Source organism: Adiantum capillus-veneris, chromosome 14, assembly GCF_014529385.1.
Source record: "Adiantum capillus-veneris isolate H3 chromosome 14, ASM1452938v2, whole genome shotgun sequence".
NCBI classification, from domain to species: Eukaryota; Viridiplantae; Streptophyta; class Polypodiopsida; order Polypodiales; family Pteridaceae; genus Adiantum; species Adiantum capillus-veneris.
The window spans coordinates 103,148,847-103,162,309 of record NC_140944.1 but is presented as its reverse complement, the minus strand read 5'-3'; the positions used below and the strand labels follow the sequence as shown (position 1 = coordinate 103,162,309).

General features: G+C 38.3%; 1 protein-coding gene across 1 annotated transcript; it reads right to left on the bottom strand.

Annotated features, from left to right (window-relative positions):
• Positions 1–3,388: 3,388 nt before the first annotated feature.
• LOC147442864 (protein neprosin-like) lies at positions 3,389–6,873 on the bottom strand. The gene is made up of 6 exons (XM_086529726.1): positions 6,709–6,873; positions 6,496–6,582; positions 4,797–4,964; positions 4,608–4,661; positions 4,373–4,519; positions 3,389–3,774 (listed from the first exon to the last, which is right to left on the bottom strand). Exons 1-6 carry the CDS (start codon positions 6,871–6,873, stop codon positions 3,394–3,396), a joined length of 1,002 nt encoding a protein of 333 aa, XP_086385852.1. The 3' UTR covers positions 3,389–3,393.
• Between the last annotated feature and the right edge of the window lie 6,590 nt (positions 6,874–13,463).

Below are 13,463 nucleotides of genomic sequence, written 5' to 3'. Positions count from 1 at the left end.
CATCTAAGGGGTATTTATAAACCCCCCTATACTGCAAATTTTGAGGCATATAGAGATCCCTTAATATGTACCACTTATTTCAATAAAAGACCCCTTATGTATTGAGTTTTTCACATTTTCAACTTAAAACACCTTCTGTATAAATATTTTCTATAAGTTCATAAGAGGAATTAACCCCTTCTATTGAACTCACGTGCTATTCTATATATTTTTCAGTGTGAACCCCCGGAGCATCCCTAGAGAGCTTGAAGGTCTCTTCAACGAGGAGAGTTGAACTTGAGACTTGTTGTTATGAGATAGATAGATAGATAGATAGATTTGATTGTCATCCTCTAAGGTCAAATATGACCTATGGGACCAAATAAAACATTACAAAGTGGCTCCTTCATATGATTGATACAACTCATTTGGGTAGGACAAAGATTGGATGGGAAATTCTATCTTTTGCGAAGTCATATTTAGGGATACACTACCCGGTTGACATTGAGAGCGGATTTTTGAGATGGGGCTCAACTCAAGTCTCCCACCAGACGAACCACTCCGTGAGGCCCTACACATGCGTATTTCTTAGGGGCACCACCCTCTTTTATGGAGAAAGAAGGAAACCAAAACAAACCATATGCAACACACATACACACACACTCACACCTTCCTTATGTGCTTCAACACAAAATGCCCTTCAACCATTCAACACACACTCCTTAAGCAATCCCTTTGAACAATGCACAAACTCACATGCAAAGAGTGACCTTCACCATATTAGTGCTCATATAATTCTAAGAAAAGAAAGCACACAACCTCTTAGCAAAGCTCAAAACACCATAATGCACAAATTTTGACAACTCCTTTCCTTTCCCAAAAGAAGAGACTACTTACACACATAAGGCGGCATGCATAGAGAGCTCTTCTCCATCTATGCAGCCCCAAGACTTACTTACACACAACATAAGGAGATAAGCCAAGAAAATAGACACCATGGTCCACAAAAACTTTCTCAACAAAAACAAGCAACGCAATGAGCACAAAATATGAGAAGCTTCCAAGATATGTTTACCAATTTCACAATCGTTTAGAGCACTACTGTGACGGCGACACCCCAATTGCAGCAATTTGTTGATCAAACCATGAGATAGATCATTGAAATTGATATCCTTTCTCTCATATAGAAGCTACAATCCTTATTTAGGGATGAGTATGGTAAGAGAAATGTTTGCAAGAGAATGGTAGCAATAGCATATTGACGCTCTCTCTATGGCAACGCTTATGATAGCGAGCTTAGGAAATGGATAGGGAGACAAGAGGAGAGAGATATTAGGGATTCCCTAACCTTAGAGGAGCTTATTTGCAGCAACGGATTAGGTGTGTGTGTTTTGTGCTTGCCAAAGGGCCTTTTTATAGATGTACAAGACCTTCGGTTAGGTTAAACTTGACTAGGGTAGGTGATTAACCATAGCTAGGTTCCCTTTTGACCATTCCTTCAATTATGAAAATAAGGGACTTATTTTATCATTAAAAATAGCCTTTTAAGTCGTGGAGGCTCCATAAGGGTTGATAATGTATGTGGGCCCCACCATGATGTCCCTCTAGTGGCTCCTGCAGGGTGCCCCCATCCTGTTTGTTGTGTCTCTGGAAGTATCTTGAGCCGACCCCTCCACATGCAAGTGGTTTTTAACTCCCCATTGGTATTTTAGAATTTTGAAGAAGTCAAGAAAACTTTTCACCTTTGTGGTTTATCTGATTGTAACTTTGACCCGCAGTAACAGTGTCCGCAGCACCTTGTTTTCACCATAACTTTAAGCCTGTAACTCAGAATTAGGTGCTGTAAAATGCAAAGTTGACCTCCTCAAAGTTGATTTTGGAGTGTTCCTCAAGTATATCCACGAGCTTAGGCATTCAAGACGCATCCAAAACACCTTTTGTACCAAGTCTCCTTGTAGGGGACCCTTTAGCATGCATCCAGGGTGTAGTATGTTTCTTTCAAAAGAGAATCCACCTTAAACAAATGAGGTAGGATCCAATAAAGTTTGATTTATTGGGGATATACGCTATATTTAAGATTTTTTGACCAACACAAGTAAATGATCCAAGAGTTGGGTCCCATAGTGGTGGGGAAGGGAAGGCCTACAAGGTTAACCCTACCCTTGAGAAAAGATGGGTAAGATAAGTGTCCATAAATTATTTATTTACAAATTATGGGATGTAGATAGCTATTTAAATTATTAAAGGTAATTAGTTAAAATAATATGCAGTAAAAAATTAGGAGAGTAGAATTAAGTTTACTATTTACATTTAGCATGAAGAGAGAAATATGATGTAAATGCATAAAGATCTAAGAAAGGTAAGGTGCTTGTATGGAAAAAGGCTATTACGGAAAGAGAGAATGAACACTAGGTTAAAACTTTGATAAAAATATATACATTTGAGTAGAAATGTAGTGCAAATGCAAGGTTACCGTTTAACGCTACTCAACATAAGATGAGAATAAGGGGGGCTAGAAAGAAATGTAAAAGATAACCTACGAGATACCTTCAGTCGATTGTGGCGAAGCCTTCTTCGGAGATCAAAAATCCTTGATGATAGCCCGTCCATTTTGATATATATATATATATATATATATATATATATATATATATATATATATATATATATATATATAGAGAGAGAGAGAGAGAGAGAGAGAGAGAGAGAGAGAGAGAGAGAGAGACTCCGTACTATATTAACACTAGACTTGTAATGAGCCACAAAAATGGCTCACATCAGGATTCTAGTAAATGAAACATAATTTTTGTATATGACATTAAAATTTCATGAAACATCTTAATTATGGATGCAAGATTGAAAGAGGTTTCTAAGTACACAATTTACATGAAAAGCTCAAAAATAAAAAATTTACTTTTCTAAAATTAGTAAATTTTACGTAAAACTACACTTCAACACTTAACTTGGAGAAGTAAAAAATGTCGGTAGTCTTTGTATATGGGTTAAAAAAGCTTGGTACATCTATCACATACCCATTGAAGGATTTTTCAAAGAACTTTGGGTGTGCTTAACAATGATTTGGTTTACTTTCAAAAGAAAATAGAAAAAAATTGTCCATCTACACAAATTAGTTGTAGAAGATGGCAATGGAAAGACATCTTCAAACCTTCATTTAGCTATGTACTATTTTTCATCAACTCATATTGAGCATTGGTCATAATTCTCTGAAACCATTTTCTATTTAGATAACTAACATAGTGTTGAGAAATTTTTTACAAAAGTCTCAAAAAGCCACAAAAGTGGCTGATTTTTTACAAGACTAGTGTTAAAAAGCATAGTTTAAATTATACAAAACGTGATTTGAATATAACATAAGCCACTATCAATAGCTATACATACTAGTCAATATCCAATCTATAGGCAGTTAGCATTATGTCCAGGTCCTCCAAAGTAGAAGGCGCTACCCCAAGCTTCATTAAAAGCATGAGATACAGAGTAGCATGTAGGACGACTACTCACATACCGAATAGAACTAGGCACGGGGTATAGAGTGTTGGAAGAGTCCACAATATGGAGGGAGCGTGCATAACATGCCTTTCCAAATCCCTCATTTGCAAAATGGCCACTTCCCATTTGTGTGGTTGTGTGTAGGCCGCCACTGAAATAATTGGTAATCTCTCCTCCCCATTGGACTCTTGTTGCCTTCTCTTGTAATCCATTCTTGAACAAGATTGCTGGCCAATAACCTATGTTGGTCATGCCAATTCGTAGCCACCAATGTCCTGTGACTCTTTCCTGCAAGGGAACAAATTTTCACTCATAGTTCCATTGTAGCAAGTATTTGTTGTTTCAAAAGAAAATAATTTCTTTAAGGAGGAAACTTGATTAGTATTGGTGAAAATTATTAGATTAGTCTTGGTTAGAAACAAGGAGGAACAACATATCTTGTAAACTTCATGGAAAATTAATTTTCAAAGGACGGTTGAATATTAAGAATGATCAAGTGACTTTTTACTTACAAACATTATACATGCATGCGTGCACACGCACGCACACACGCACACACACACACATCCAATTGTATGTGTTTTGAAGCTAAATACAAATGTATACCCATGTGTGTATGAATTATGTCTTCATATTCTATCTATGTATGTATTCATGTATGCGAGATGCATTCTCTAAGCAATATAAGCATGCATGCCTTCATCCATGTGAGTAAATATGCGAGGATATCAATATAGACATGCTTGTGTATAAAGTATACATATGAGTAAATTATGAGAGGATATACATACACTCACATGTATGTACCTGTATTTTCAATTTAATATTTATACATAACTCATAGGGTTATATTCTTAATGAAAGTATATCTGAATTATGTGTTTACCTTCCACACAAGGATTGGTTGCATTTCAAGTTGCCTTTCAAAATCAGAGGTTGGGCCTATGGTTCCTCCCAACACCATATCATTAGAGACTTGTATAAATCCAGGACATCGTAGATCAAGACATCCACTTGATTTGTAGAAATCATTCTGAAATTTGAATGAAAATATTTTAAAGTAAAAATAACTCAAGTACACTCTATTCTTGTAAAGATTGCAATGAAAATGAATCGTATACTGTCCAATAAATGAAGAAGCGTGTATTGGTATCTCCATAAGCTTGTGGCTCCACCTACAAAAATAAAAGTGCTAAGAAGATAGCAAAATAAATCAACAATTAGTGCAAATACAACCATGCACAATCTCTAGAAAACCTCTTTTTTGTTGTAGGTTCATAGAAAATCAAAACGAAGTTTTGGGAACTTACTGTCCATCCCGCTTCTATAGTGTCTAGAAAGGTGCTTGAGTAGTTTCCTGCAACAAGCCAGAGCTGTGCAATGCTCATTTCTCTTTGCATTGCCACGGCGGGCTTCCCAGCATCGAAGATTGCATAAGTTCCATGAATTGAGTCTTGATCAAGTTGACCCACGGCATACTGCATAATCAATAAATAAACAATGCTTAATGTCAATAATTAGAACTATTTTGAATGTTTAATGTCAATAATTATAACTACTTTTATGAATTAGTTAATCCTTTGATGAAGTAAAATGTTCAATGGGCTATTAATTCATAATAGGGATTTTAAGCTTTCAATGAAGAGGAGAGAACAACTTTGTGTTTACCAAGTTACTTAGTTTTCCAAAGTTTTTAAGCACTATGTTTATTGATAAGAATGTTTAAGATGATGTCTTTTGACCTAATTAATGTCTAGACCAAGTAATGTCCAATTCCATATTAAGGGCTACTTAAAATAGTAGTAGTAGGGAGTGAAATAATGTACATCATAGTTACCTCGTGAGTGGTTGTAGGTTGTGTGTCAGTAGCAAGCATTGTCATTGTGTAAGGTTTATCTATGGAGGTTTGATTTGGATAATGGCGACGTCTTGTACGTCGATAATTGGAAATAGGAGGTCTCCTTATAGGGATTGTATGTTGAGGGCATCGTCCTTTGCGATGCCAAAGTTGAGTACCAAAAATGCCAGACAAAGTTGATGCTTTTATGTGGGGTAGATATTTGGCATGTACTTCTTCGAGTTCATTGGGGATATGACTAGGAGAATCCTGCACACATAGGTATTTATTGCACTCAACAAATAGAAACAATGTCTCTCTCTCTCTCTCTATCTATCTATCTATATATATATATATAGGAGTCGGGGATGGGTACCCTTTATCTTCTCCCAAAAATGGAAGATTGGGTCTCATAGTCGGACTCTATGCATATGTGAGGCAACTGGTAACCGGGGGCGCCTGTACACATAAACCCCCCCCCCCCCCCCCCCCCCCCCGCACCCCAACACCAAAACACGCGTGGATGCAACCTTAAAAAGAGTTCAACATATAGTCATTGGCAGGCGACATTTGAGCACCGAGCAGCTCTGGCGTAGTGGTTGAGTATTGGTGTTTAAACGCACGCACTTGAGTTTAAACCCTCGCTTGTTGAATCACCTTTTTGTTTAAGCACGCCCCCTCCCTTGCCACGTCATAAAAATTCTAAGGCATGAAAAGTCAGCTTGACCGGTTGTTGAATGTAACATGTGGCGGACTCTAGGCTGTGCCACATCCCGTGGAGTCCTATATTTAGACACACCCAAAATGAAAGAGAAGACACATACTTCAATTGCACGGAAGCTCGTATAGGTCCAACGTGAGCCTTTGCTTCCCCAACAGGCCAAGATTATCTACTCTCTTCCCTTGAGAGACCCACATTCATTTTCTCTCTCTCTCTCTCTCTCTCTCTCTCTCTCTCTCTCAAGTGTGGTGGATCGGTCATCCCAATTCCCTCTTGCACAACAGGTCATGAGTTTAAAACTGGTGTGATAGATCTTTGAGGTCCATTGAGATTATTGTTACGACGTTAAAATCTTTTCTTCTCTAATTCGTCCTCTTCTCTCTCTCTCTCTCTCTCTCAATGGAGCGAGTAGGGATATTATAAAGGTGTGTGAGTGCAGAAGGAATGGTACCTGGACAATGTGGCCTTTGAGGCGGGGATGCTCAAGGGCTGGCTGCTTCTCACGACGCACGCAGTGTATGACGTCTCCATCAGGGCTCTACGCATTAAAAACGCAATCCATTCATTACTTTAATTCACCAGAAGCGGCGACGACGTTGTGCACGCACAAATTATGGTGGCGCAGGCAGAGAGAGAGAGAGAGAGAGAGAGAGAGAGAGAGTACATGTACAGTGTGCACGGTCGCCTCTCTCAACTTGCGCAAGCGAAGGTGCTTGAGGGTGTGGAGCTCATGCGGGCCGCCTGCAGAGACACCGCTGCAGCTACGAGGGTACAAGAAGAATAGTGATAGCAGTAGCAGCAAAAAATCCACGTGCTCTCTCCAGCCCATTCTCGGCGCTCTGTGCTTTCTTATACACCGGCTAACATTTTTAACCTTTATATATCCACTTTTCTCTCTCCGCCGACGCAATTTTCATCTCTGAGTTTTGCTTTTTTTTTTAAAAAAAAGTAAATTCTTTCTTTACCCAGAAATTAAAACTAACTTTATAATGTATGCCGTTTCACTTTGCATTTAGGAATACGAGTACTACTGTCTCGTTTGCTCCCCCTCTGAGCTCTCTCTCTCTCCCCCACTTTTGGCTTGTAGCCGTCATCTCGCAATACGTGACACGTGTAAAAGGTCACAACCTCCGCCATATTATGTTAGTAGATGTCACCATTTACAAAAGCCACCTCTCACACACGTATACACGCCAACTTGTTGCATACCTTCACGATGTATTGTGCAAGGTCATTGCATTTAAAGAGAAACCCTCCCTCAACATTTTCTCAAGCCAACCCCAAATTCCGATCGAACCCTATTGAACATTCTTGTTGTGCTTGCATTCTTGTTGTTGAGCATGCATGCGGTTTGTCTACACACGAAAGGCCACTTATCTGTATGTGTGTGTGTGTGTGTGTGTGTGTGTGTTGAGTAGTGATGTGTATGCTTTTTTGCCTTGTCTATTTCTTGCACTCTATGTTATTCCGTGTGTGTATGTGTTTGTAAATAGAGTGTGTGTAAGTGGATGCAAAGTTTGCAAGTAGATTGTGTGTGTCAAAGGTTGAGAGTAGCGGTTGAGAGGAAGTAGGAGAGTGCCTTGCCATGGCATCCCTCGAGTATGTCAATCTTTGCATTACAACCTCGAGGGCCAGAACTAAGACAGATGGGCATGCCACCCACAAATGCACACTATGGGAAAAACCCATTATTTATGAATTGTATTAGGTAACTTTTTACGCTTTTATAATTTTTAATTTAACAAAGTATTATATTCTTCATTTCTAACATAAAATTTGGACTCAAGTGACCTTTCATAGCAAGATAAATAAACGAGAGAATTCTTTTACAATTGAAATATTCTAACTCATGTTTTTTCGCAATGGATAAATTAGGGGTATTCAATATGGCGAGCATAAAAATCTTCACATGCATGATCATGGTTACGAGTTTTGTTTGAACCTTTGTTTGTGTGTGTGGTACATTGGTCATGTCGTTTCCCTCCTAAATTACGATCTTGATTTAAAAAATGGTTCATTTAATAAATCTCTCAAGTTTATTGACACAATAGTTAAAATTAAATGTATTATTCTCTCTCTCCTCCACAAGAATGAACACCCCGAAAACCCTCCGAAGGACTCAACCGAGCTTTGTTGCAATCGTAGCAACGCCAAGCAAGCTTGATCGGATCAAAAAACTCCAAGCAGTCCTAGATCAAGTTATGGAAGAAAATCATGAGCTCAAAGATCTCCTTGGTGCGCTCGAGGCACGTTTTGACTCCATGACCGATCTAGCCACCAACAAGGTAAAGGAAATCAAAGCTAAGGTCGCCCAAGTTCACTCAGCAACCATGTTTAGGGTGCAAACTTGCACGACAATGGAATTCCACGAGCATTGATCCCAAGAAGAGAACACATTGAAGGTCTGCATTGGTGGGCTTGCCTCACCATGGTGCACCACCGAGGACACTTTCAAAGAAGCACTTACCAAGCTCAAGGGCATCATTCAACAGTCAACACAAGACAGACATTGTATCTTGGATCAACGACACACATAGGCGCGTGCCTTCTGAGCACTGTGTACTTACCTTCAAGGACAAGGAAGAGTGTATCAAAATGTTATGCTAATCACATACTTTCAAGGGAACAAAGATCTGGATCACCAAGGAGCTTTAAGTCAACTCAAGCTTTGAAAAAGTGAACTCAAGAAGATGCACGAAGCCCGCAAGCAAGGTAAATGAGCTATCTACCGGGGAGGCAAAGCCATTATTCAGGAGTTTCGAACTCCTAGAGAGGCTCCCCCTCCCACTTGAATCCCATTAGGTTTTGTTTTCTTTTTTTTTGCCCTAACTTCAAGCTCTCAGTCCTTAATTGATTTGTATCTCATTGCTTGTCAAAAACCGTTGTATTGCTTTTGTACCCGGTCCCATGGGTCATATTTGACCTCCGTGGATGATAATCCAATCTCTCTCTCTCTCTCTCTCTCTCTCTCTCTCTCTCTCTCTCTCTCTCTCCACATGTTGGCTCCATTCTAGCAAGTCCAATTATGCTGAAGTAACCCAATGTGCGATGTGGATTTTTGTACTAATATGAAAATTCTAGCAAAATTTTCATCCCTAGAAAGGGCAAATCATGCCTTCATGTAAAATTACGAGGGATGTGTGTGTGTGTGTGTGTGTGTGTGTGTGTGCGCGCGCGCGTGTGTGTGTGTGTTCCAAAAACAATATAACATAAACACCAAAGAATCATTTCAAATGACAAAAGACACTCGAAACTATGTCAATGGAAAGGTGGTATAATTTCTATTCATAGTACAGAACGGACTTTATACACAAGTACAAGCGAGTTAAGAGCTTGAAGATATATAAATCTGTCATCTTCAATCCAAGGAACTTTTAAAACCATAGTTGAGAAGGTAACCCTCACCTACACCCATGGAAACAACAAAACTTTCAGTTAGCATTCGCATCATATGCAGGTGATGCATGGGTATCCCACATGCTATAGATGTCACCCAACTAAATTGCTTTCAAAGATAACTAATAAGAAAAGTGATGCTACTCAATTATTGAGAGATGGTTTCATTTACAAGGGGAAAAAAACCATTTGGAGCTCCTTTTGCTTTGCAAGCTCCCATGAGATAAGGCCAGAGATGAGTTTTATGAGGGAATTTAGCCTCGAAGTGGGCCACATATACCTGATTCTTGACTTTACAGAGTTTGGCATTAATTACCGTTATTTTTTCCGGGTCAGTGACAATGCTCATACGTGCAGTCAATCTATATTTTGGAGTCCCCTGTAACATAAAAGGATGTTAGTAAGTAAGTTCTACTCCTCCCTAGACGGAGTCAAAACCATATGTAAGGTAGCAGTAAGTATGAGTGCTATTCCCCTAGACACATACAACATATAGAGGGGATATTTCGTGGTACCATATTTCTTCCAAAAGCTACGAAAAAGAGCCACCATGGCCCATACCCTTGATGTAATAAGCAACCATTTACAATTTCATGAGCGCTTGATTTGCAGCCAAATCTACCGTAATCCACAACCTTATACAGCCATACTCCTAACCATATTTGGCCACAATCAATCATAACCCAGTCTCCCAACTAACCATTTAAACCTTGTACATCCAAGTTGACTATTTTTTCAAGGGATTACAAGACTAAGATAGCATAGACCTTAATTGAACAAGAATAGTAAGCTCAATACCAAACCTAGAAGCTCAAACCATGTACGGCCAAGTTGAGCAGATTTTTCAAGGGATCTCAATACTCAGACAATATAGACCATAATTGAGCAAGAATATTAAGCTCGATACCCAACCTAGAAGCTCATCAACAGTAGAATACCTGCTACGGCAGTTTATTTAAACAAACAAATTACCATGCCACGATTTTTCACCCACCAGAAGGTCAGCCCTACCATGTAGGTTCCTTCATCAAGTGTTATAAGGACTTCAATCATCATTTGTTTTTAAACTAAAAAAAGGGGGGCAAGGCAATAATCATCCGGTATTGCAAGAGGATACCTCTATTCGATTAAATTTTTTGAAAAAACATGCCTATGACCAGTTCGTACATATGCCATGCCGTTGTTTCTCACCCCACAAGTAGGTCAACCCTACCTTATAGGGTCCTTCACCAGGTGTTAAGAAGACCTTCAATCATAATTTTAAGCTTTTTAAGGTAGCAATCATCCAGTATTGTAGGAGGCTACCTTCTTTCAATGTTAAAAAAAACCAAGCCAATGATAGGACCGTATATATGCATTGACCAAAAAAACCCTACATATGAAAGGGAATCACAAACCAAGGCTGCAAATACAAATGGGTGCACTTATTTATGATTCATCAATAAATTGAAAGCATTTCCTAAAGGGGAATGGACCAACCGTTCCATAGACATAAAAGGCTTAGTTGAAGTAGCATTACAGTCTATGCATGAGGAATAGTACCATAACAACAAATGAATCACACCACACAATACTGACAGTAGTCTATAACAATGCCATAAGTCACCTGAGATGCAGTCGAAGCAGCCAACTCCGCAATAGCCTACTTATCTTTTTCCTTTTCCATAAAGCCAATTACTAAATGCTACACCCTTGTGGGTAAAACCCCCTCAATCTCAATGCACACAAGTACTCACACGCTCTTTAGAGACACACAGTACCAATGCTAAGTGAGCAAGGAAGCTCCCCTTTATAGGGTTGGGAGCCAGTGTCCGTTTCCCTTTATAGTGGTGTGGTAGGCCTAGCTTCAAGAGGAAGATGATACAGCAGCATTGCCCTATTCATTAGCCACATTCTTTCACAGTAGTGAGGCAACATCGTAATCTTGTACAGATAGAGGGGAAAAGGAGAGAGAGAGAGAGAGAGAGAGAGAGAGAGAGAGAGAGAGAGCATGGTTTAGGGTTTTAAGAAAGCACAGTAGCAAAGACCGCCAGGAGGGCCAGTGTGGTATTACGTAGAAGAGGGAAAAAATGATAGAGCCAGACAGCCCCCGCTCTTCTTCATAACACTAGTTAGCTACTAAGGGTTAGATGCCATCTAAGGTACCACCTACTGAATTTACTACATTTATTCACGTAAGGTTCGCCAAGCCAATTAGTCCCCTATTAATAAGACCACAAGGATAGTAACCCGGTATTCCTAGCAATGTGTGTGTGTGTGCACGCGCGCGCGCGTGTGTGTGTAGCTATTTTTAATTTAAATAATTAGACATAAATGAGCTTTAACATTCAAAAGACAACTGGATTTCAAGAAAGGGTAAAGATTAGTACAAAAACAACTCAGTCTTAGAATTATCTTTGTACATGGTATATAAGAATGAGGCCTCATTCTAGTATGCAATGATAGTAACCCATTAAAGAAGTACTTCCCAAGTAGTATGAGCCAGTCTAATCATGGACATACATTTTCTTCAAGCTAAAAATTTCCAAGAAAGGATAGGGTCATCACTTGCATCCATTCAATCAATACAATAGATATGTTAGTCCTAAATGTGTTTTATAGGTGTCAAAGGACTATATCAATTGTTATCCATGTCCAACTTACAACTTTTTAACCTTAAACAAATGTCCAAAGTGTAAATGCTCTTCAATTTTGTACAAACTTCAATAGAAATTGTAGAGAAACCATAAACCCAATGAATTATGGTCTTTAATATATGTATAGTTTCTATATAACCCAGTTTTTAGTATTCCTTAAATATTTATTGACCTATGTAACATTTTGATTAGAAGGCCACCACCACTTCAAATCAAGTGACTTAGTATCACCTTTAGTTCAAATTTTATTTTCTTTCAAGATTTTACATAGCTTTTCTTTTATTTAGACAGATAACTATCGTAAAACCAATCAAGTAAATGTTGATTATCTCTTTTGTACTTCCATCTATAGAGCCATTAGTTAAAACATAGTAACTTTTGTTATCAGCTTTAGTCAGGTATTTAATCATCAAAGTTGGCAAGGTGAATCTTTTGTTAACGTTGACAAAGTCATGCATTTAAACAATTGAATGAAGGGGGAAGAAACCAATTTTGAAAAAAATCAATTTATATGGTTGTTACGGTTAATTAACGTTTTGTGATCACGTAAAATTTTTAAGTGATCGCGTAAATATTAAATCCTTGGCTTTAGTTAAATCCCTCAAAAACACCTCTTTCTATGCTTTTAAACAATTAGTCAATTGCTTGGCTTAGACAAAAAAGCACTCAGCCAAACAAATCAACTCCTCTTCATTAAGTTACAGTAAAAAATTCCAAAATTTTCTCCAACTAGTGTTGGTAAGCCATGCCTTAAGCCATGAATCCAGACTGTTTTTGTCACAGCATCTTTATCCTAGACTGCTATGTAATTCATCACATTTTACCATCAATGTGACACCATGATTATGCTAGTAGCTCTTTTTTTTAAAACAAAAAATATAAAACCGTCATTAGAATGCAATCTCAAGCTCATCAAGCTCATCCCCTTAACCAGTTATCACATCATTCTCAATAAATATGTTGCTACACCTTATATGTACATTGCCTTATATTGGCATTAGCGGCCTACCCTACAGCAAAAAAAATCTAATCATTTTGAGTCAGTACGCGGGAAATCAAGCACAAAATTACCACCATGTGTATAATGCCAAGCTTGTATATGATGCAAGCATGTACTATCTAATGTGAGTCACCCCAAACCAAAAGAGATGTCAAGACATTTCAAAAAATGCTAGTTCATTCCTTGCTGTATGGAAACCCTTACCATTCCAATAATACAATATGCCTGGTATGTGAAAATTACCCATCATTACTCCATACAAACCCCCTTTTTTTAAGTATCCTTTATTCTTAACAACAAATTTTATTCAATTACTATGAAAAACTCACCTGCATAAAAAAATTAGAGCTAAAAACGGAGAAGTTTTTTTACTACTAATTGGTTGCT

Excerpts from the sequence above, each read along its gene's own strand:
- LOC147442864 (XM_086529726.1), bottom strand. The coding sequence starts at position 6,873 with ATGGGCTGGAGAGAGCACGTGGATTTTTTGCTGCTACTGCTATCACTA. Across the intron at positions 6,583-6,708 it reads CGACCGTGCACACTGTACAT|AGCCCTGATGGAGACGTCAT; the intron begins GTACTCTCTCTC and ends TTTAATGCGTAG. Across the intron at positions 3,775-4,372 it reads AACCAATCCTTGTGTGGAAG|GAAAGAGTCACAGGACATTG; the intron begins GTAAACACATAA and ends GTTCCCTTGCAG.